The sequence below is a fragment of the Chiloscyllium plagiosum genome, unplaced genomic scaffold (assembly GCF_037043375.1).
Source record: "Chiloscyllium plagiosum isolate Xiang-an unplaced genomic scaffold, Cpla_swu_hap1 HiC_scaffold_26, whole genome shotgun sequence".
NCBI lineage: Eukaryota > Metazoa > Chordata > Chondrichthyes > Orectolobiformes > Hemiscylliidae > Chiloscyllium > Chiloscyllium plagiosum.
In genome coordinates this window covers 45,074,969-45,100,107 of record NW_028270164.1, presented here as the reverse complement: position 1 = coordinate 45,100,107, position 25,139 = coordinate 45,074,969, and the positions used below count along the sequence as shown (strand labels likewise).

Genomic DNA, 25,139 nt, shown 5'->3' with positions numbered 1-25,139 from the left:
TCAGAATCTGATCCTGTTCCCTTCCTGTGTCATTTGTTCCAATGTGTGCAATGACCTCCTACCGGTCCTTCTCCCCCTTGAGAACATTCTGCACCCTCTCTGAGACATCCTTGATCCTGGCACCAGGGAGGCAACACCCCATCTGATTTTTCGCTGGTGGCCACAGAAATGTCTGTCTGTGCCTCTGACTAGAGAGTCCCCTAATACAAATGATCTCTTGGATCCCGACATATCCCTCATTGCATTAGAGCCAATCTCGATTTCAGAAACCTGGCTGTTCGTGCTATATTCACCTGGGAATCCATCACCCCCTATATTTTCCAATGCAGTATACTTGTTTTAAATGGGGATAGCCACAGAAGAGTCCGACACTATCTGCCTACCTCTCTTACGTTTCCTGGAGTTAACCCATCTATGTGACTGTATCTGCAATGTTTCTCCCTTCCGATAACTGCCATCATCATATTCCCTTGCTCGTGTAAATTTCTCATTGCCTCTAACTGTCTCTGGTAGAACTTGCAACCAACGGCATTTATTGCAGATATAATCCTTAGTAACACAAACTCTCCCTAAAATCCCACTTCTGACAAGAAGAGTATATCACTCTCCTGAGGGCAGTTTTTGATTCTTTCATTCCACAGACTTAAAAAATAGTACTGTCTTAATCCACTACAAGACACTGCTCCAGGCTAATATGGCTTATATTTTTAAGTTTAATCAAGAGGCATATCCCAATGAAACATATAATCAAGAAAGATCCCATTCTACTCACTACTGCAGGCTTACTGTAAGGCCACACTTAAAATATTCATTTATCTGTTTCTGTGCTGTGACCTCTCCCAAACAGGTTTCTCCAAGAACAGTTCTGAATTTCACTGTTAATTTTTATTAACTTTCTCAGACGCACTCCAAACAGCAAAGGCAGTAACTGCGCATATTCACTGCTGTGTTTGGGAGCACTGTGGGTTTCTTTTACTTTCTCTCTCTCTCTCTCTCTCTGTCTGACCATGTGCTGCCTTTGTCTGTTCCTCTCCTTTTAAAGTGCTGTTAATTTGACTTTCTTTTTCTCCAAAGTTCTAAAACAATGCAACAGCATATAAAACAGTTAGTAATTCCAAGTTCCACCTTCCCTACCAAAAATGATTGACTTCCCCCTTTCTATTTCATTTCCAAATTGACTCCTTTAACACGTCACTATCCCCTGACTTGATCAGACAGGCCTTTTTGATTGCCTTGTTCTCTGTCATTGATTGGGTTCCCTCAGACTATTTTGAATTCCTCTTCTTACATCCTGTTCTTCACTTGGTCCTGCATCCTTTCCACAAAATAACAGCCTCCAAACCTTTTCAAATTTTACCTTTTCCCTCTCTGGTTTGCCATTTGCTGTAACTTACAGTTTTCCTAAACTCTATATTGCTCAGACTTGCTGGCCAGTAATATCATTGTCACTTGATCCTCATAGGTCAAAACTGGCGTACTTTGATAGAACACCTGCACATGTTTTGAAGCTCAAATGTAACTGGTTTGGAAACTGTCCAGTACTGCACTATGAAATCAGCTTTGAGTCTTTGTTGTTTAAAGTTAGGCTATTTCTTCTTGGCAAAGTGCATGCATTATGATAGTGTTGTTGAATTACTCCAACCAGTTCTAAACTGTTAATTACTCCTACATGTCACCTTATTCTTTTCTCAGTCTCTCCCCTTCTGCCTTTGTTTTACGTTTTGAGTGGTCTACATCTTTGGACTAGGTCTGCCCAAAATAAAAAACATTTGTGTTGTTTCTGCCTCTAACTGACTTGTGTCCTGGCCTTTTCATCCCAGCTGTAATGACCTACCTCTCCCTTTAACCAGTATGGAACTTTTTTGTTCTGTTCTCCCCCTAAAGCTGATCTCATTTGTGAAATTTCATTATTTGCCTTGACCTGTTTGTTTTTATTTTTTTTTGTTAGTTGGATGAAATCTGGATCCACCCATTGGAGTTAGGGGAGAGCCACCTCCTATATCTTGATGAATTTGGGAAAGAGACGATGACTGTGACATTGATTGACAGCAATCACTGCCCTGGCTCCGTCATGTTTCTCTTTGAAGGTTATTTTGGCACAGTTCTGTATACAGGTATGACAAATATCATAGAACATAGAAGAATACAGCGCAGTACAGGCCCTTCGGCCCTCGATGTTGCGCCGATCCAAGCCCACCTAACCTACACTAGCCCATTATCCTCCATATGCCTATCCAATGCCCGCTTAAATGTCCATAATGAGGGAGAGTCCACCACTGCTACTGGCAGGGCATTCCATGAACTCGCGACTCGCTGAGTAAAGAACCTACCCCTAACATCTGTCCTATACCTACCCCCCCTTAATTTAAAGCTATGCCCCCTTGTAATAGCTGACTCCATACGTGGAAAAAGATTCTCACTGTCGACCCTATCTAAACCCCTAATCATCTTGTACACTCTATCAAGTCACCCCTAAACCTTATTTTCTCCAATGAAAACAACCCCAAGTGCCTCAGCCTTTCCTCATATGATCTTTCTACCATACCAGGCAACATCCTGGTAAACCTCCTCTGCACCTGTTCCAGTGCCTCCACATCCTTCCTATAGTATGGCGACCAAAACTGCACACAATACTCCAGATGCGGCCGCACCAGAGTCTTATATAACTGCAACATGACCTCAGTACTCCGGAATTCAATTCCTCTACCAATAAAAGCCAGTGCGCCATATGCCTTTTTCACCGCACTATTTACCTGTGTGGCAACTTTCAAAGATCTGTGTACATGGACACCAAGATCCCTCTGCTCATCCACACCACCAAGTATCCGTCCATTAGCCCAGTACCCCATCTTTTTTGTTACTCTTAAAACATATGTTATAAGAGTAACTAAACGTATGTTATGATCTATTCATTGTATTGTAGATTATTTACAAATGCATCTGTTTCAAGTCAACTTTATTTAATGTTGCTGAATGTGACACAAGGGACAATTTGGAGTTTTGGTTTTATTTGATCGTGCCATGTGAGTGACACTGGCTGGCCAATATTTATTGCCCTTTCCCAATTGCCCTGGAGAAGGTGGCAATGAACTGCCTTTTTCGGACTTCTTCAGTTTTTATGATGTATGTATAACCACAATACTATGAGGGAGGGAGTTCCAGAATTATGACCCAGTGAAGGTGAAGCAGTCATAGAAGTCATCAAGTCCAAGCATGATGTATGGCTTGGTGGGGAAGTTTCAGGTGGTTATGTTCCCATGCATCTGATGCCCTTGCCCTTCGAAGTGATAGAGGCTTGTGTTTGAAAGGCGCTTTTCAAGGAACCTCTGTGAGTACACAGAGATGATACACAGGCTGCCACTGTAGATGGTGGAGGGAGTGAAGGTTTATGGATGCCGTGCCAATCAAGGGAGCTGGTTTGTCATGAATGATGTTGAGCTTCTTGAGTGTTGTTGGAGCTGTACTCATCTAAGAAGGTGGAGAGTATTCTTCTCCTGACTTATGCCTTGTCAAAGGTGGACAGGCTTTGGTGAGTCAGGAGTTGAGCTACTTGCAGCATAGTATTTAGTCTCTGAACTGGTATTGTATCCACAGTACTTATATGGCTGGTCCAATTCAGTTTCTGGTCAGTGATAACCATCCGGATATTAATATTGGGGGTTTCAGTGATGGTTTCAGAAGAATGTCAAGGAAGGTGATTAGACCCTCGCTTGTTACAGATGGTTATTGACTTGCATTTTGTGTGATGCACAGATCAACCCAAGCCTGGATGCTCTCCAGGTCTGACTAAATATGAATATGGGCTGCTTCATTACCTGAGGAGTCATGAATGTTGTTAAATATTGTACAATTATCTGTGAAAATGCTATTTCTGACTTTATGATGGAAACAGCTGAAGATGATTGCGCTTAGAACACTACTTTGAAGAACTGGCCGAGTGGCATTATCACTTGACTATGAATGCAGAGTTCCAGGTAATGTTCTGGGGGCCAAGCTTCTTGTTTGACAGAGAGCAGGATTTAAATTTAACCAAAATCTGGGATTAACAGTCTATTGATGACCATTAAACTGTTAGCAATTGTCAGAAAAACCCACTTAGTTCACCAACGTCCTTCAGGAAAGGAAATAAGACATCCTTACCTGGCCCACATGTGACTCCAGACCCACAACATTGTGGCTGTTTCTCAGCTGGACTATTAGGGAAGTGTAATATATACTGGCATAGCCAGTGATGTCCTCGTTCCATTTAAAAAAAATTCTGCTGTAGCTGATGACCCACAGAACCTCATAGTTGTCCAGTTTTGAATTGCTGATCTGTTTAAAATGTATTACATTTAACTTGATGATGGTACCAGGCAACATGATGCAGTGTATCCCCAATTTGAGTTGGGACTTTACCTTTACAAGGACAATGCAGTAGTCACTTCTATCAGTATGGTCATGGATAGGTGAATCTGTGACAGCTTGATTGATGATTATCAGGTTGGGGAGACTTTCCCTTTTGTAGGTTTCCTCACCATCAGTGGCAAACCCATCAGACATGTCATAGAGTCCTAGGGATGTACAACACAGAACAGACCCTTCGGTCCAACTTGTCCATGCTGATTAGATATCCTAATTAATCCAGTTCCATTTGCCAGCACTTGGCCCATATCCCTTTAAACCCTTCCTATTGATACACCCATGCAGATGCTTTTTAAATGTTGCCTACACCACTTCCTCTGGCAGCTCATTCCATGCATGCACCACCCTTTGCGTGAAAACATTGTCCCTTAGGTCCCTTTGAAATCTTTCCCCTCTCATCTTAAACCTATTCTGTCCAGTTCTGGACTCCTCCAATTGAGGGGAAAGATCTTGTCTGTTTATTGTCTCCCATGTCCTTCATGATTTTATAAACCTCTGAGGTTATCCCTCAGCCTCGGATGCTCCAGGGAAAACAGCCTCAGCCTATTGAGTTTTGGCCGGCTCGGTTAGTAGGAGTGTTTCTGAGCCACTTCTGATAATGGACATTGAAGTCTGCCACCCAAGAGGACATTTCGTGTTCTTGCTACCCTCAGTGCTTTTCTAGTGATGGAAGAGTACTATTTAATTGGGGATGGAATGCACAGTGGTAGCCTGTAGTTGATGGTAATCAATAGGTTTCCTTGTTGATGTTGGACCCGATGCCTAGAGATTCCATAGAGTCTGGAATCAATGTTAAGGACTACCAAGATGGCAATTCCCTCCCCACACTAGGGATAGTTGTGGTGGGAGCTGGGACATGTAAAGTATGATTTTGTGAGTGTTACTATGTTAGGCTGTTGTTTGATTAGTCTGGGAGGCACCTCTTCCAACCTTGACATCCCCACATTTCAATAAGGAGGATTTTGCAAGGTTGACAGTGCTGTGAATGATATTTTTGCTTCCAGAGTACAGCCAGTTTCATTCCTTTCTTACTTTGCTTGATATAACTCGGAGGCTTGTTGAGTTACTTCAATGGCATTTCAGTGTCAGTCGTATTGCTGTGGGTCTGCAGTCGTGTCTGTTTGTCCAGTCTCCTCTGTTAGTGAGCCAGATGGACTTTTGTGACAATCGACAATGATTTCATGATCACTGTTAGACTGGTTTTTAATTCTTGGTGCATTAATTTAATTGTAATTCCCACAGTGACTATGTTGGAATTGAACCCATGTTTCTAGGGAAACAGCCTCAACATAACCACTATGCCACCATCTCCATTGGTTAAAATTCCTAACTCAGCTACATTGAGATGGAATCATTAATTAGAGACTATTATTTTGCCATTTTGCAGAAGAAACCTAGGGAAAGACCTGAATGCCTCAAACCTGTTTGCCTTCTCTCCTGAGGCTGTCTGAAGTTAGACAAAATGAAACTTCCTAAAAATGCACAAATACTGTATTTATATTTTAAAGAAGTTTTATTTTGAAATCCGGTGGCTACAGATAGTTTTACTTTAAGAAACTTCAACTTTTATGTACTTCAAAAATGAAGATTCTTAGAATTCTAATTGAAGCTTTCAGAAGACCTTTTCTGGAGTGAACAAGCAAGATATTGAAGTTGCCACTCCCTTTTAGCTTGAGACTTGTTCAATTTGGTCAAACACAAGGGTGTGTTGTTATACTTCTCTATTACCCTTACGATAGAATGAAAATTCCAGTCCTTTTATTCATCTCAGCAGGGCTGGAAATTTAGTTTCCATGAATGGATTTTCTTGAAATTGTCTGGCTTAGCTGGCTGGACGGAAAAGAATTTGAGAGTGTACAGTGAAAAGGATGGAGCTGGATAGCATAGACGTAAATAAAAGGTAGATGAACAGTTACTTTAGATAGCAACATAGTCCCATTGTTGAAGAAGGGTAGCAGGGATAATCCAGGAAATTACAGGCCTGTGAGTCTCACACTAGTATTTGGGAAGTCATTGGAAAAGATTCCCAGGGACAAGATCTATACACATTTAGTAGCTAATGGACTTTTTAGCAATGGACAGCATGGTTTTTGCGCAGGGGAGGTCTTTCCTCACTAAATTGATCAAGGTTTTTGAGGAGGTGATGAAGGTGATTGAGGGAAAAGCGGTTGAATGTTGTCTACATGGACTTCCGTAAAGCCTTTGACAAGGTTCCTCGTGTCAGACTGGTACAAGAGGTGAGCTGGCAAACTGGATACAGAACTGGCTTAGTCATAGGGGACCGAGGATAGTGGTGGAAGGATGCTTTTCGGAATGGCGATTTGTGACTAATGGTCTTCCACAGGGATTAATGCTGGCACCTCTGCTGTTCGTAATCTATGTAAATGACTTGGAGGAAAGCATAGCTAGTCTAATTAGTAAGTTTACAGACCAAACAAAGATTGGTGAAATTGCAGATAGTGAGGAGGATTGTCAGAGAATACAGTAGAATATAGATTAACTGGAGACCTGGGCAGAAAAATGGCAGATGGTGTTTAATCCAGACTAACATGAGGTGATGCCTTTTGGAAGGTCAAGTACGGGTGGAACTTACACAGTGAATGGCAGAACCCTGAGGAGTACTGATATGCAGAGGGATCTAAGTGTGCAGGTCGACAGATCACTGAAGGTGGCAGTGCAGATAAATAAAGTGGTAAAATAGGCTTATGGCATGCTTGCCTTCATTGAAAGGACCATGGAGTATAGGGATAGTCAAGTTATGCTGCAGAATTCTAGAACTTTAGTTAGGTCACACTTGGAATATTGCATCCAGTTCTGGTCACCACATTACCAGAAAGATGTGGATGTTTTGGAGAGGGTATAGAAAAGATTTACCAGAGTGTTTACTGGTATTGGGATTTTAACTCTGAAGGAAGGTTGGATAGACTGTGTTTGTTTTCACTGGAACACAGGAGTTTGAGAAGTGACCTCACAGAAGTTTATAAGATTGTGAATGGCATGGATAGAGTGGCAAGTATGAGGCATTTTCCCAGGGTGGAGGGATCAATTGCTAGGGGACCCAGGTTCAAGGTGTTGCAGTGGTGGGGGGAGGAGTGGAGTTTAAAAGAGATATGCGAGGCAAGTTTTTCAAAGAGTGGTGAGTGCCTGAAAAGTGTTGCCAGAGGAATTGGCGGAAGCAGACATAATGGAGCATTCAAGAAGCACCTGGACAAATAAGTGAATATGAAAGGAATAGAGGGCTATGGATCCAGTAAGTGCAGGCAGTTTTAGCATGGAAGGGCAAAATGTGTTGGCGCAGGCTTGGAAGGCTGAAGAGCCTATTCCTGTGCTGTATTGTTCTCCTTTGTTCTTGCTCGCGCATTCTTTTTCAGATCACTGCAGCTTTGAAAGTAATTGAGTGGCTTTGGTGAATCAAATTTTCCAGCATTGCTGGAATGTCAATGCAAGAAACCATGTCGAAAAGTTAGGGTATCCATCGCAGACTTTCTGCTCAGAAACGTGACGAGTTGATGGAAAGGAAAAAAGTAACCAGTTATCTGTGGCAGATTACAATACCCTGCAGCTTGATTTAACAAATATCGTCTTCCTTGTTCATTAAGGAATTACTTTTATTCAGTGGTTAAGGAGCTCCACCTGGTGGCTCAGCAGGCCACTGCACTGAGTGATGTGGCAATTGCTTGATGCTCCAGTCTGTGTTCAGTTAGCTGATCTCAACCAGTCAAATTGCTGGAGTTTTATAAGAGACATTTTCCCATTGGCTGTACAGGGGAAAGCCAGCACTCCTTCCCCCTGCCTAACCCTCACCCTGTAAACGCACGTATTTGATTTTTGGCTTCGAACATGATTTGGCTTGATGGTGATGCCCCGCCATGGTCACATAGCTGGATTGCTTCACAGCCTGGAGTGACTGGTCAGTTAGTCAACAACCAGAAGACAAGCAATCACTGTCCAAAAAGAAAAGTCAGAGCATGACTGTGGGATTAAATGAAAAGACTTAAGGAAGGTGATATTTACCTTAAAAAGAAAGCTGGTAACTTTTTTTTGCTTTTCAAATGGTACACAGCTAAATAGAGTGATATATTTTCACGAAAGATTACTGTGATGTTTCCAAGTTTCAGTTTAGTTTTTCTATTAAAAGTAATATTCCGCATTTATTTAAAGAACTTTTATGGTTCCTGTTTTCACCAGTGTTTTTGGTAGGATATTGCTTTATTTGCTTTAGCAATCCTTGACACAAAAAAATAACTTTTGTCTCTTGCATGGTTATTTTAACTTGTTTCCTTTTAATGCAAGTTTGTTGACTCGTGGAAATAGCTGATAATTGAATTGTAAAAATATTTTATCATTTTTAATGCCTCTATTTGATCACCTTTTGACTTTCTTTCCTTTTATGTTGTCTGTGCTTATTTCTGAAGCCTCTCATCTGTGGTGTTTCCTCTTTCCTCTCCATCATTTCTCCCATTGCACTTCTGGAAGTAAGGGGCATGGGACACATTGGCTCAGACTTTTCAATCTCTGGCTTACCAGAGATCAGATATACAACCTGACCTGCGTTTTGGGATCATCAGGAAGTCCCAGTGTGACCTCTATAGAAATTGCTCAGAAAAATTAAACTCATAGGTAATTCCCTGCTGTCCAGGTTATATGCAAAACTGTAGTTTTGTTCCAATGTTATTTGTCCAACTGCTTACCCAGAAAATGTTGGGCAAAGGAATAGTCATCTGAGTAACTTCTGGGTAACCAAGATAACTATGTCTACACATTTCCATGGGGCAACGCACATATCTGTTCACCTAATTACCAACATTCACACTGAGCATTTAATTTCACCTGCGATAGCTAGTGACATCAAAAAAGGAATGTGCTGCTGGAATCCAAAGGGAGTATGAGAAATGAAATAAGTCGAAGGCTGCTATAGATAGGAAGAGGAGCAAGTCAAATAGTCAGGGCAGGCTAGAGCAAGGCAGAACACTAGGTTAGACTGATAAATTGCATTTACTTCAATGCAAGAGGCCGGACAGGTAAGGCGGTTGAACTCAGGGCATGGTTGGGAACATGGGACTGGGATACCTTTGCTGTCACAGAAAAGTGGTTCAGGGAAGGGCAGCACTGGCAACTGAAAGCTGCGGGATATAGATGCTATTGGAGGATTGAAGGGGGGGGGGGGGTGCAAGAAAGGAGGGGGAGTGGCAATTTTGGTTAATTATAACATTTGGGATGTACTTGTGGAGAATACTCCTGAGATTAAGTCCAGTGGAGTTATATGTGGAACTGACACATAAGAAAGGGTGATCTTCCCATTGGGATTGTACTGTTGGCTCTCCCAAGAGTCAGCAGGAAATTGAGAAGCACATTTGAAAGGAGATCTTTGATAGGGTTGTAATTGTAAGGGATCTTAACTTTCCAGACATAGACTGGGACTGCCATTGTATCAAGGGCTTGGATGGAGAGGAATTTGTTTAATGTGTACAAGAGCATTTTCTGATTTTGTGTGTGTGTGTGTGTGTGTAGACCTACTAGAGAAGGAACAAAACTTGACCTTCTCTAGGGAAATAAGGCAGGACAAGTGACTGAGTGGGGGAGCACTTTGGGACGAGTGATCATAATTCTATTGGTTTTAGAATTAAAGAAAAGGATAGACCTGATCAAAAAGTTAGTGTTCTACATTAGTATAAGTCCAATTTTGAGTGTATTAGGCAAGAACTTTCAAAACATATTAGGAGAAGCTATTCACAGGTAAAAAGAATGTTTGGAAAATCAGAGGCCTTAAAAAAAAAAAAAAAATATGGTAGTGAGAGTCCAGAGTAGGTATGTTCCTGTTAGTGTGAGGGGCAAAGTTGGTAAGTGTAAGGAATGTTGAATGACTAGAGAAATTGACGCTCTGGTCAAGAAAAGGGAGGAGGCTTATAGTCAGTGTAGACAGCTGGGATCGAGTGAATCCCTATAGACTCGAGGGGCAGTCAGAGTATACTCGAGGAAAATCAGGAGAGCAAAAAAGTGACATGAGAAAGCTTTGGCAAATAGGCTTAAGGAGAATCCAAAGAGATTCTACAAATACATTAAGGGCAAAACAGTAACAAGGGTGGGAATAGAGCCCCTTAAGAATCAACAAGGCCATTGACGTGCGGAAATACTGAAGATGGGTGAGGTACTGAATGAGCACTTTGTCAGTATTTTACTGTGGAGGAGGATATGGAAGCTAGAGAACTTGAAGAAATAAATAGTGATATCTTGAAAAGTGTCCATATTACAGAAAAGGTGGTGCTGGACGTCTTAAAATGCATAAAGGTGGATAAATCCCCAGGATCTGATCAGGTGTATCCTATAATTTGATGGGAAGCTAGGGAAGTGATTGCTGGGCTCCTTGCTGAGATATTTATATCATTGATAGCCACAGGTGAGGTGCTGGAAGACTGGAGATTGGCTAATGTGGTGCCACTACTTAAGAAAAGTGGTAAGGTAAAGCCAGGGGCCGAAAGATTGGTGAGCCTGATGTCAATGGTTGGCAATTTATTGGAGGGGATTCTGAGGGACAGGATTTATATGTATATGGAAAGGCAAGGATTGGTGAGAGGATAGTCAACATGGATTTGTGTGTGGGAAATTGTGTCTCACTAACTTAATTGAGTTTTTGAAGTGACAAAGAAGATTGACGAAGGCAGAGCATTGAACATGGTCTATATGGACTTCAGCAAGATGTTTGACAAGGTTCTGCTTTGTAGATTGATTGATTAGCAAGGTTAGGTCATGTGGAATCCAGGGATAGCTAGCCATTTGGATACAAAATTGGCTTGAAGGGAGGATAAGGAGGTTGGTGGTGGAGGGTTGTTCTTCACTGGAGGTCTGTGACTCACAGTGTGCTGCAAGAATCACTGCATTTTGTCATTTATATAAATGATTTGGTTGTGAGTGTTGGGAGGAATGGTTAGTAAGTTTGCAGATGATCCCAAAATTGGTGGTGCAGTAGACAACGAAGAAGGTTATCTCAGAATAACGGGACCTTGATCCATTGGGCTGTGGATTGGCAGATAGAGTTTAATTTATGTAAGTGTGAGGTGTTGCTTTTAGTAAGGCATATCAGGGCATGACTTGTAGGGCCCTTGGGAATGTTGCTGAGCAAAGAGACCTTGGAGTGCAGGTTCATATTCCCTTGATGGTGGAGTCACTGGTAGACAAGGTGGTGAAAAAAGCGTTTGGTACGATTGCCTTAACTGGTCAGTGCATTGAGTATAGCAGTTGTATTGTTATGTTGCGGCTATACAGGGCATTGGTTGGGCCATGTTTGGAATACTGCTTTCAATTCCGGTCTCCCTGCTGTGAGAAAGCTGCTGTTAAACTTGAAAGGGTGTAGAAATGATTTACAAGGATGTTGCTGGGGTTGGAGGATTTGAGCTATGGAAGGAGACTAAGTAGACTGAGGCTATTCTCCATGTAGTTTAGGAAGATGAGGGGTGATCTTTTAGAGGTTTATAAAATCATGAAGAGCAGATGGGTGGGGTGAATAGCTTTCCTCAGAGTAGGGGAGTCCAAACCTAGAGGCCATAGGTTTAAGATGAGAGGGGAAAGATTTAACGTGACCTAAGGAACAACTTCTTCACACACAGGGTGGTGCGTGTAAGGAATGAGCTGCCAGAGGAAGTGGTGGAGGCTGGTACAATAACAGCAATTAAAAGGCATCTGGATGGGTCAATGAGGAGGAAGGGTTTAGAGGGATATGGGTCAGATGCTGGCAAATGGGACTAGATTAATTTTGGGTATCTGGTCAGAATGGACAAGTTGGACTGAAGTGTCTGTTTTGGTGCTGTACAACTCTGACTCTGAGATATGTGCAATATACAAAAACTAAGGGATGCTGAAAATCAGCCAGAGAACATTGATGGAGATTTTGATTTTATTTTTTATATAGCGGATTTCCGTTACACACCTGTGATGTTCACCCATCCACCACTGAACACAGAAAGAAGGATAGATCTCCTGTATCTAGACAATACAAACTGTGACCCCGAGTCCATGGTGCCTTCCCGTCAAGAAGCTACTGATGAGATCAAAGCAATAATCAACGCCCACCCGGAGCACAATGTAGTCATTGGTAAGAATGTGGCAAATCTTATTTTTCCTACTCCTTGCCTCAATTTAAAAAGCTCAGCCCCTTTCCTGGAGTCGTTATTGTGTTAATAAAATATAAGAATATGGTGAAACTTGATGGCTTATTCGGGTGCCCACTTTGCGTGAATATCTGTGCTACCAGGATAGGCACAGAATGCATACGTGAAGGGAGACATCGTCATTTTTCTCACATACTTTTTCCATATTCAGCTTCTTGCTGTTAATTCTGTTTACATGCGCTGGCTGAACTGCAGCATTGTTCTTAATTTAAGTCTGGGTAAAAACAATGACTGCAGATGCTGGAAACCAGATTCTGGATTAGTGGTGCTGGAAGAGCACAGCAGTTCAGGCAGCATCCAAGGAGCAGCAAAGTCGACGTTTCGGGTAAAAGCCCTTCATCAGGAATAAAAAGCCTTGTCAGTGAGATCACTGAGACCAGTTGTGGAATTATTCCTGGCTTGACTGACTTTCTTCAGCTGAGGTGAGATAAAGGTAGAATAATTTAGCATAGATTTAAAAAATCTGAGCAGACCTGTCTGTGACTAAGATTGATTTCTGTGTAGTGTTATTGTGGATTGTGTGGAAGAAGTGATTGATGCTGGAAAATAAAAGGTTTGCTGTAGGCCTGTCACTGTCTGACTTGGCACATCACAGACAGCATCTTGTTGGGATTGATAACCTCAATCTCCAAATGGTAGCTCATTTAAATGTTAAAAAGCTGCATATAACTGTTAATAAATTTAGAAAGAATTGCATGTGGAGAGTATCAAGCAATAATGTAAAACTGTGTCACAAATAAAATTTTACTATTCAGTTATTTGATAGGTAGCCATGGCATGATTGGATAAGCAAGGGTTCCTGCTACTGATCTACAGCTGATTATATTACTGTTGGAAAATATGTGTGAGAACATCTGGGTGAAAACTGAATTTAGATTGTATCTCCAGATCATCATAGCCAAAGAGCTCCAATTTGTGGAGGCAGCAAGAATCGTGAGCCAGAGGTGGTTAGGCAGAAAACAGTCTATCTCCTCGAACTGCTGGACAATCTCAAGTCAGATGCATGACCAGGAGCTGTGGTTGCTTATAATGCAGGGTGGAGACCTGGTGCCGACAGGAAGCATGGAGAAAAAATGTGAATAATCACAAATTTGAGTGCTGGAGAGGATACTACTCCAAGAAGCCTGGGGATGTGTGGGCACCCTTCTGTGACTCTTGCTTTTGTTGCATAACAGTCCTTCTCTCTCTCTCTCTCTCTCCCTCTCCCTCTCCCTCTCCCTCTCCCTCTCCCTCTCCCTCTCCCTCTCCCTCTCCCTCTCCCTCTCCCTCTCCCTCTCCCTCTCCCTCTCCCTCTCCCTCTCCCTCTCCCTCTCCCTCTCCCTCTCCCTCTCACTCCCCCCCGCTCCAAAACTAACTATCGTACATCCTTCTTTCTGATGGAAGTAAAAAGGTCAACTCCTTATATTCCACCACACATGGACCGACTGCTCATGTGAGATACTGGAAGGTCTCCTGAATCTTTAATGTTGCTTTATAGTATCAGTTAGTGACTTTAGAAAGTGGAAGAATACTGGAAAGATTTTGTTTTTTGCAATGATATCCTTTTGTTAGTTGTCAAGTTCTGAAGATATGAGTTTGCACATTATACTTCCCAGCCTTTAGGTGACCTCACAGGAAAAAATAGTTGGTAGTTCAGTACTGAATCACTGAATTGTTGCAGAGCAGGAGGCGGCCATTAGGCCTGTTGTTTGCACCACTTTTAGAATGCACTTAGTACCATTCCCCCACTTTCTCACCAAATTCTGTGCATTTGTCCTTTTCAGATAATACTTTAACTCCCTTTTCGAGTGTCACAATCAAACCTTCCTCCACTATATACTTACGCTGTGCGTTCTTGATCTTAACTACTTGCCATTTCCTCTGGCCTCTGTTGCTTGCTTTGCCAATTACCTTAAATTTGCCATCTAATTCATTATCCTCTAACACTAGGAACAGTTTTTCCTTTTCTCTTCTGTTCTGCCTCCTCACAGTTTTGAAGACACCTATCAAATCTACTGTCAACTTTCTCTTTCAGAAAACAGTCCCAACTTAAATAAGACCACACAACTGAGGTTCCTCATCCCTGGAACATTCTTGAGATTCTTTTCTCGAGTGTCTCTTTAATGCTTTCCCATCTTTCCTGAAATCTGGCATTTGGGCTGAGCTTAATACCCCAGCTAAGGCCAAACGGATGTATCATGCAAGTTTAATATAACGCCTTTGCTCTTGTACTCTGTGCACTCATTAACAAAGCCTAGGATACTGGATGCTTTATTCACCAAACTCTCAATGAGTCCTGGCATCTTAAATGATTCATGCTCATTTAAATGGATTCCAAATTTGCAATTCATTTAAAAGGGTGTAATAGAAACGTTTGTAGAACATGGAAAAATCGCATCCATGATTATAGGAAGTATTTTCCATGATTGGACATTATGGAAAGACCCTTTCATTATATTCAGTGATAGTACTCTTGCTGCTAAGTTATTAGGTAATGGATTCAAGCCAAGTTCCAAAACTTTGAACACATTAATCTAGTCTGAAACCTTACTGAGGGAACTCACAAAAGTGCTGTGCATTGTGAAGTTTTATCTGTTTTTCTGTCTCTGAAACAAAAACAGGAAGTGCCTCAATAGGTCTGGCAACAGCTGTGGAGAGAAAAACATTTTACCCTTCGAAGGGTCACTGGATTCAAAACATGAACTTTTTTTTTCTCTCCACAGATGCTGCTAAACTTGCTGAGTTTCTCCAGCACATTGTCTTTATCTTAGCGTCATCTCATTGCTGTTTGAGACTGCCATATTTCTTGTATTCCAATAGTTACCGATACTTAAAAGACAATTAATTGTGGAGTTTATTAGAACATCTTGGTGATTATGAAAGAACATATGTACACACAATTTCTTTTTTGATTTTTCTTTGTTTTTTGCCTTTTCTTCCTTTTTTTTCACTTTTACCTGCTTAAGCACATTGTATTTGAGCAGTTGTTCTGTCTGTAATTACAGGTCTGTATAACTTGGGCAAAGAATCATTATTAATAGAACTGGCTATGATATTTAAAACTTGGATTGTGGTGAGTCCTCGGAGACTTCAGATGTTTCAGCTTTTGGGACTGTGCAATGTCTTCACTTCAGAGGTGGGAGCCGGAAGAATCCAAGTCGTAGACCAGAATGAAATTAACCGATTCAACATGGTCAAATGGAGTCAAATGTGCTCTACAATTGCTATTATCCCCACAAGCCGAAAAATAAGAGTCTGCCACAAAGATGTGCATGTGGTTCCCTATTCAGATCACTCCTCGTTTCAGGAATTGCAAGAGTTTGTGGCCAGATTGAAACCTTGTACTATTATCCCTGTGGTGAAAACTAAGGCATGTGAGGCATACTTCTGTCAATACCTCAGTCCAATTGATGATTTAAAGCAAATCCAAGTTCCAGAAACACTAAAAGAATGTATGCAGAAGAAGGCAAAATGCAAAAAAATGCTCATTCACCCGAATACAAGACTAAGATCTCTGGTTATTCCGAAAGGTGTCATGTTTGAGTCACCAGAAAAACTGCAGCAAGACGATACCAGTAAAAACAAATTGTGTATAGAAAGATCAAGTTCTGACAGCAATAAGGAGGCATTCCAAAATAATGACAAAATACTGGTACCACCAAAGCAAGTCTGGCAAGACTTGACTGAAGACAGCAATCTGAGTGCAGGGAAGAGTATTGATATTAAGGATAAATTGTATGAAGAAAATATCAACAGAATTCTAGTGCCAATGAAACGAAAAATAAGAGTTCCCTTATTCAAAGAGCAGAAATCCAAAGTTCCTTTATTTGGGATACCTGTAAGGGCAAGACAAGCTTCTTTGCTGAACTGGTACCAAGATGGGAAATCTGCACATCATTATTTAGCAAAGCAACCAACTAGAAACAGCAATCCAAAACATCACCTGCCTCATAGGCTATCACCACTGAATGCAAGCACATCGTTGACAGCAAACGGGCCTTCTTCGCCATCAGATACTTGTGTGGGACAAGAGAATGGAGAGCAACATAAATTTGAACAAATTGTGTCTGTTTCCATTTCGCATGCTGGCAAGACCTGCAAAAGTAAACAAAGTTTAACTGGTGAAAACTGTGTGACTTCAGTGCAGAGTTGGTGTTATGCCAGTCTGAAATCTTTTGATGCTATTGTTGAACAATATTTTAAGAGAAAGAGTAAAGCACTTATGAAAAATACAGTGCATTAGAGTGTCATAGGCGATTGGTATGACATGAATGTATGATATTTTTCCAGGAATCCTGCAACTTGGTAATTTGCACAAGGGCATTTATTCTTGTTCCCAAATGCCCATTATGCAGGTTCTCATTTCGTGGGTTATTTCCAATAGTTTGTGGGCTCTGATAGTGCATATATACGAAACTGGTTAAAACTTTTGAAACACATTAGCAAATGCAGCAAAAGCTCAGCACTTGCAAATTATCAAACTTTGTAGGGGAATTTATGTTCTTCCACTCCATTCTTGGTCATCAAAGTAGAAGATAATGTTGGAAACATTTATCATTCTGAATTAAAAATTTTAACAAGAAGTTCAAATATTTTTTCAATATTTTATTCTTCCGTTTTATAGAATGAAATGAACCCTGGTATCTTGATTTTCTGTAATGAAATAAAAAAAGGTTATGTGCAGCAAAGTGAAGTAAAAGATTAAAGTGTTAATTTGTGAAACCTTATGAAAGCTGACAGATTAAAAGAACTAAGCCCCATTATAAGATTGAATAAAACCGATAGGAGGGAAGAGCAATTGATAAAGTTTGAGAGTACTGATATACTGTCTACTTTTCCAGAGATATATCTGATGGATTTTATCATGTATGGACTTTCTTCAAAGTTCATTTTTATCAACAGGTGCTTTGTGTACATCCAGATTCTTGTTGAGTAGTTGATGTGAACAGTGGCAGAATATGTCATTGAGGACAGCTATCTTACCACAAGCCTTTAGTTATGAAGGTCATAAACTGGTAATGCAAAAGTAATCATGCTCACCCTGACTCACTTTCCAGCTTTGTCTCTTGTTTACTACCATCACGTGTTTCTGTCAGATGATGTACCCAAGCTGGGAGATTTGCTATGTTGAATTTTGCCTCCCCACCTTCTAAATCATTAAATATTATGTTGCAGTAGCACAAAAATTATTACTGTAATTTTCTGAATATAGTTAACACCTTTTCCCTAAGAATTTACCTAGAAGTTATATTTACTGCCTTCAGTTTTGAACAGAACTTAAGAACTCACTGGTATGTCTTGATTTTGGTTTTACATTTCTATTTATTTACATGCATAGAAACCTTAATATATTGTGTCTGAATTGATGTCCTCAAGTAGTTTATGCATTTCTACTGCGTCTTCAGCCCTCTCAACCCCATACATGCCATTATTACACGCATCATCTTCATCCATGTCAGCGGTGTCATTATCCTCGAGGCTTCCATCTTCTGAACTATGTGTGGTATTTGTGAAAGAAAAGCCTGTTCATGCAGGATTCAGAAAGGAGCACAGACTATTAAGTTCTTTTTTCTTGAGATTCTTACACACTTGATGCAACTGCAAATGCCAACTTCTGTGAACAAGCAAAATGTATTAAGCACAGTACAATATAAGCTTTGGAGAAACCCTGAACATTCCTCGCCATGCTTGTGGGAAGCTCTCTGAACAGAGGAAACAGTCCTTCCTTTATACGAAATCTTTACATTGTCAGTAATGCGCACGAAATAACCCCCAGCCATTCCCTCAGTCACATGCCACTCAAGACACAATGCAGTGACCACTTCATCCCCAGAAACAAGGTAATGCAAATAATCAGTTACCATGGGAAAATATTTAATTAGGGAAAAGGAAATCATGGCGCTATCAGACTGGAGTTGGGAAGTACAGATTGGGAGCAATTGTTCCACAGAGAGGGCACAACAGACATGAGGAGACTGCTGAAGGAGCAGTTGTTGTGACTGAGGCACAAATTTGTTCATCTGAGATTAGATTAGATTCCCTACAGTGTAGAAACAGGCCCTTCAGCCCAACAAGTCCACACCGAGCTTCTGAAGAGTAACTCACCCAAACCCCTTTTCCCTCTAACTAATGCACCCTACACTACGGGCAATTTAGAATGGCCAATTCACCTAACCTGCACATCTTTGGACTGTGGGAGGAAATCGGAGCACCCGGAGGAAACCCACGCAGACAGTCACCCATGGTTGGAATCGAACCTGGAACCCTGGTGCTGTGAGGCAGCAGTGCTAACCATGGAGTTCACTTTCTCTGTCTCTGCTCCAATGCTCTGATATTTGAACCCATCCTGCTTCTCAACAAACGCTAATTCTGTTTCTCTTTACTAAAAGGCTGACCTGCTGAGCTTTTTCAGTTTCGTTGCCAACGCACCGAATGTTCAGCAGCTGTTCTTTCAGCTCCTGATAGTGCCCCTCCCTGCAGTTCCCGGGCCCCGAGTTCTCTCAAACCCTCCCCGGCATCCCAGCAGTGGGCCCTGGTCCCCAGCCCCGAGTCCTCCCCACTTCACGATCCCAGCACCGGGTCCTGGCCCCCGGCCCCGAGTCCTCCCCGCTTCAGGATCCCAGCACTGAGCCCTGGCCCCCAGCCCCGAGTCCTCCCCGCTCCGGGATCCCAGCACCAGGCCCCACACCTTGTCCTCAGAAGGGATAAGATTAAGGAGTCTTGGATGAAGAGGACAGAGGAGCTTCTCATCAAAAGGAAGAAGGCAGCAAGGTGGAGGAAGCAAGGGTTTAGCACAGTTTGAGTATTACAGGCTTGCCAGAAAGGAGCTCAGAAATGGACTGAGGTGAGCCAGGAGGGGGTAAAAAAAAAAGGGCTTGGCAAGAAGGATTAGGGAGAATCCAAAGGTATTTCACTCATACGTGAGGAATAAGACAATGATCAGGGAGAAGATAGGGCCGGTCAGGGAGAAGGTAGGGAAGTTGTGTGTGGAGTCTGAGCAGATAGATGAAGCCCTGAATGAGTTTTTTTGCTTCAGTTTTCACGAAGGATTGTTGTGAATGAGAACTTTGAGGAGCTGGGAAATAGGCTTGAACAGATCAAGATTGATGAAGTTGATGTGCTGGAAAGTTTGGCAAATGTTAAGATTGATGATTCCCCAGGGCCAGACCATATTTATCCTAGGATGCCCCGAGAAATGAGAAAGGAGGTTGCTAAGCCCCTGGCGAAGATCTTTGCTTCCTTACTCTCCATGGGAGTCGGATTGGAGGGAAACAAATGTTGTTCCCCTTTTTCAAGAAGGGGAATAAGGAAATCCCTGGCAATTACAGACCAATCAGTCTTATGTCTGTGGCCAGCAAGGATTTGGAAAGAATTCTGAGGAACAGGATTAATGACTCTTTGGAAAAGCATAGTGTGAGTAAAGGCAGTCAACATGGCTTTGTGAGGGGCAGGTCATGCCTCAAATCTTGTTGAGTTCTTTGAGGAGGTAACGAGACAAGTCGATGAATGTCCAGCAGTGATGTGGTGTATATGAACTTCAGCAAGGCATTTGGGTAAGGTTCTCCATGGTAGGCTCATTCATAAAGTCAGGAGATATGGAATACAGGAAGATTTGGCTGTCTGGAATCAGAATTGGTTGGCTGATAAGGCAGAGAGTGGTTGCAGATGGAATGTATTCTGCCTGTAGGTCAGTGGTGAGTGGTGTCCCGCAGGGCTCTGTTCTTGATCCTCTGCTCTTTGTGGTTTTTATAAATGACTTGGATGAGGATGTTGAGGGGTCGGTAAGTAAGTTTGCCCATGACACAAAGGTTGGAGGTACCATTGATAGTATTGAGGGTTACTGCAGGCTGCAGCATGACATAGGATGCAGAGCTGGGCTGAGAAATGGCAGATGGAGTTCAAACTGGATAAATGTAAAGTGATGCATTTTGGAAGATCAAACTTGAATGCTGAATATCGGATTAAATACAGGATTCTTGGCAGTGTAGAGGAACAGTGGGACCTTGGTGTTTAAGTGCATAGATCCCTCAAAGTTGCCACCCAAAGTGGATAGGGTTGATGAAAGCCAAAACACCATATGTTTTCTTAACAGGGGAATCAAGTTTAAGAGCCGTGAGGTTTTGCTGCAGTTCTACAAGACCCCGGTGAGACCACACTTGGAATATTGTGTCCAGTTCTGGTCGCCCTATTATAGGAAAGATACAGAGGCTTTGGAGAGGGTGCAGAGAAGGTTTACCATGATGCTGCTTGGACTAGAGGGCTTGTCTTGTGAGGAGAGGTTGACTAAGCTCAGACCTTTCTCTCTGGAGAGAAGGAGGAAGAGAGGTACCCTGAGCGAGGTATACAAGGTATATAATGAGAAGAATGGATAGAGTCGATAGCCAGAGACTTTTCCCCAGGGCAGGATTGACTGGGATGAGGGGGTCATAGTTTTAAGGTGTTAGGGGGAAGGTATAGAGGAGACGTCAGAAGTAGGTTCTTTACTGAGAGAGTTGTGAACGCATGGAATACATTGCCAGCGGTGGTGGTGGAAGCAGAGGCGTTCGGGACGATTAAGTGACTGCTGGACATGCATATGGACACCAGTGAATTGAGGAGTGCATAGGTTAGGTTATTTTATTTTAGATTAGAAATAATCCTTGGCACAACATCGTGGGCCGAAGGGCCTGTTCTGTGCTGTACTTTTCTATGTTCTATATCCCTTAATGGTCAAATCTGTTGCAAATCGTTTTTTTGTAACTGCAGGGGAGTAGTCAAATTCCAACTGTAATGTTCGTATTGATTTCTGAATAGGGGATGAAAATAAATAGTAGGAGAAGACAATGTAAATGGCGATTGAATAACTAAGAAATGATCATGCAAATGGCTTTGAAAAGATGAGAATGTGATTTCCTTAGAATCTACCTGCAAGTCAGCGACATCCCATCCTAGCCTCGGGACATCCAATTTCCTGCAGGTCAGCAGAGCAAATTAACTCTTTAATATCTGAAAACATCTCAGGTTTATTTTTGAGCCATTGGATAATTATAAAAAGGTCTGGTTTCTTCCAGTTGCTCAATAGTGTAAATAAATGTGCTTCTGACTAGAAATACTTACTACATTTCACTCTTGGTGCATCTGTTTAGATGTTTGGTTACAGCCTGATGCCTGTTGCTTTAACGACATGTTAGGTCCTAATGAGTATCCTTAAGACCTGTGCACTTTTCACTGAGGATATCCCTGATGTATGACATGATAACACCTAAGAGTATGAGAGAAGCATACAACATTTTGCTATGGAATTAATCAAATTTTCATCCAACTTATTTCATGTTTACAATGTTCACACCTTGTAGCCATTGGTTTTGCTGCTTTATGGTGTAACAATGTGATTAGCATCGATTATCTTCACTACCTTCAGGCATTGGTTGCCAATTCAAGTATGTCAATATTTGGTTATATTATAACTTTGCATGAGGTAGCCTCATTTTGAAAATGCTTTAAAAGTAATCTTTAGGTACAATGCTTTACTAACAAATGCTGTGCTGACACCATAAGTTAGGAGCAAACAGAGAGTGGGTGACCGCCACGCAATCTAAGAGAAACATTGAGGGTGATATATCGTTGGAGGAATGTAATGAGCAAATCCTGTGCCACTATGGGGGCCCAACTGTACAGGAGGAGAGAAAGAAGAACAGAAGGGCAGTACTGATAGCCAAGCAGACCAGTATTTTTGCAGCTGTTAGTGTGATTCCAGGATTGTTTGTTGCCCCTCTGGTGTTGGAGTTAAGACTGGTCCACATTTATACTAATGGCATAGGTAGGAAGGATAGTGGGGTTTTGCAGTCAGAATTTAGGGAGTGAGGTAGCAAGCAAGGTATCCAAAGTTGTAATCTCCGGATTACTGTCAGTACCACATGCACATGAGCACAGAAATAGGAAGCTAAGTCAAACAATTACGTGGCTGGAAATATGAAGCAAGAGAGAGAAGTCTTTGAATTTTTGGAACTCTGGGACTGGCAAGGGAGAACGTGGCACTTGATTAAATTGAATGGGTTGATTCTGAACAGAGCTGGGAATAAGTAAAATGTAGGGTGTATTGCTAGTGCTACTGGGGAGGGTTTAAACTAACTCAGCAGAGGTGTGGGAACTAGGCAAAAATATAAGAAAGTACCTGGGTGCTGAGAGATGCAGATGGAACTAAAGTGAGAAAACAGACTTATCCATATAATGTTGACGTTTCTGGATCTAGGTAAACTTTGATATTGCCGATTCAAATGGTGGCGGACCATATGGTATATCTAAAGAGTTAATGTTCATTGTCACACAATGTGTTGTATTATCAAATTTTTATAATGTCTGTGTGTACTACTGATTACCAATTTCAAACAACAATCAGAATAGCAAAATCCTAAAACTTGTTCTTATTTGTAGAACTGCTCATAATCAAATACAAGCAACAGAAAATGTATTCTAAAACACTGGTGATGTGTATTCGTTCATTAGTTTTGACAGTAGGTTTCAATGACACTTCCTTTGTTCCTGATTATTGTTCCATCTCAACAAGATTAGAAACGTGATTCAGTAGGTCTAATGTATTTTTTGTTTGTAGTGTTAGCCTGCTGAAAGTAGTTGCAATGTGAATGTAACTTATTGAATATTGCAGGCAAAGTTATGGAGCAATTTAAATTGTGAAAACCAACCATTTGCTAAGTGTAAACTTGGCAACATCCATTTACTTTGCAAAGCTTTTAGTTTTCTCTATAACAAAAGAAAATTTTAATGCTGTGCTTGGGTCAGCTTTAACTGTATCGTTATACCAAGAATGAAGTGCCGTCTAATCCCAGTTTTTTTGCTATCTCACTTTTTGGTGTTATTCATTCATCTTGAATTTATTTGTGTTCTTCCTTATCAAGTGCTTTCAGTGCCCTGTATGTGGATTAAAGTTCTTGAAAGTTAAACTTTTTCCACAGTTAACACTGAGATTTAGCAGTGACAACCAAAGCACGTGCTTCCTCAAAACTCAAGAGGTGCAGCAGTGTTGATACAATTAGATTTTTTTATATTCAGTGTTTTTTTTTCTTATTGTTTGCTCAAAACATCAAAATCCAAAGATATTAAAATGTGTGGATTGTTTCAAATAGAAGATATTAGCATGGTAGCAAAGACTGCTTGTCAACTAACCAGGTTATCCCTCTCTCTCAATGTTGAGATTGTAAGTTGCATCTTGCTAAGAGGAAAAGATGCTCAAAGGTTTTCAAAGGGGAATGTTGATTTATGTGGGGTCAAAATAAGTGGATATCTCTGTAGTAAGTTAACAGGTGGAGTTGGAATAAGCAAGAAAGCTATGAAATCTAACTCTGGATTACTATGCATGTATATGAATGCACGGAGTATAACTAATCGGATTGGGGAGTTACAGGCACAAGTTGCCTTGTGAGCTTACAATGTGATATTAGTGGAGATCTGGCTTAAGGAAGGGCAGATTTGGATTTGAGTTATTCCAAATTATATGGTGGTCAGAAAGGTGGAAGGGTTTCATTTTTTGGAGCAGGAGAGCATTGCATTTGTGAGGGTGAATGTTTCGGAGGGTTCAAGGAAAGAATGATTTTGCTAAAGGTAAGGAATAAGAAGGGTGCAATTATATTGCTTGGTTTAATGTATAGAATTGAATTAAACCAGCTTTAATGTCACATAGTTTACGTACAGTGAAAAGTTTGTAAGTCATCACTTCTGGTACCACTTTAGGTTCGAAGACAGACTCTTAAGTACAACTTCTTAAGGGGACAAAAAATTAGAAAAATAAAGATATTAAAAAGTACAGCATTGCAGTTCATATGAATAAATTATAAAAAGAAATAAAGTTCAGAATAACAGTCCTTCCATCCCAGTCCATGCTGGCATCTAGCCTCCAGTCTGCACCAGGCTTCACCCCAAGAGTCAGGCAGCCGGCAGGCAGTTTTGGATTTACCTCGAGACCTTGTTGGGCTGAGAAATCACCATGTGCACCTGAAAGGGCATCCAGGCCTGGAGATGACCATGCTCTGAGTTCTTGCTGAGGCTAGGAGTTTAGGACATTGTCAAGAAGGAAAAAAAAAACAAAATGGAAAAAAAGAAGTGAACAGAGCAGACAAGCTCTGGCGGAAGAGTCCTACTCTCCCACCATCTTGAATCACTCGCAAGTGGGAAGGATACAGAAATATAAATCTGCAATAAAATTTGAGTCGTAAGCGTCATAGAGTAGTTGCAGTGGGGTCTTTAATCACTATAAGACTGTAAATTTTAGGAACAGAAGTAGGCCAGACAACCTATCAAATTCTCCCCATCATTCCACCTCACTTTGCCTTATTCCTGTAACTCTTAATCTATTAAATAATTACAAATCTGTCTATCTCAGCCTTGAATTTACCTCCCAAACTCAACATTTCTCTGCAGTAAAGAATTCTACAAATTCAGTGCCCTCCAAGAGAAAAAATGTATGCATCATCTCTGTCTTAAATGGGTAGTTCCCTACTCTAAGATTATACCCTGTGTCCCTAGACATTCCAACAAGAGGAAACAACCTCTCTGTATCTTGTGTTACAATATTAATTGTTTAGCTATGATCTCCTC

The 25,139-nt window shown here is 41.3% G+C and overlaps 1 protein-coding gene across 2 annotated transcripts in view; it reads left to right on the top strand.

The window, feature by feature from the left end:
• Positions 1–17,131, top strand: part of LOC148145152 (5' exonuclease Apollo-like) — a 35,405-nt gene extending 18,274 nt beyond the window's left edge. Inside the window, exons 3-5 of one of the 2 annotated variants that reach the window (XM_087973809.1) lie at positions 1,949–2,114; positions 12,311–12,493; positions 15,554–17,131. In XM_087973809.1, coding sequence (XP_087829935.1) covers positions 1,949–2,114; positions 12,311–12,493; positions 15,554–16,791 — 1,587 coding nt within the window. In that variant the 3' untranslated portion in view covers positions 16,792–17,131. Of the gene's footprint in view, positions 1–1,948; positions 2,115–8,261; positions 8,435–12,310; positions 12,494–15,553 lie in introns of those variants that run through there. The other variant, XM_087973810.1, reaches the window with a different exon arrangement.
• Positions 17,132–25,139: the final 8,008 nt, after the last annotated feature.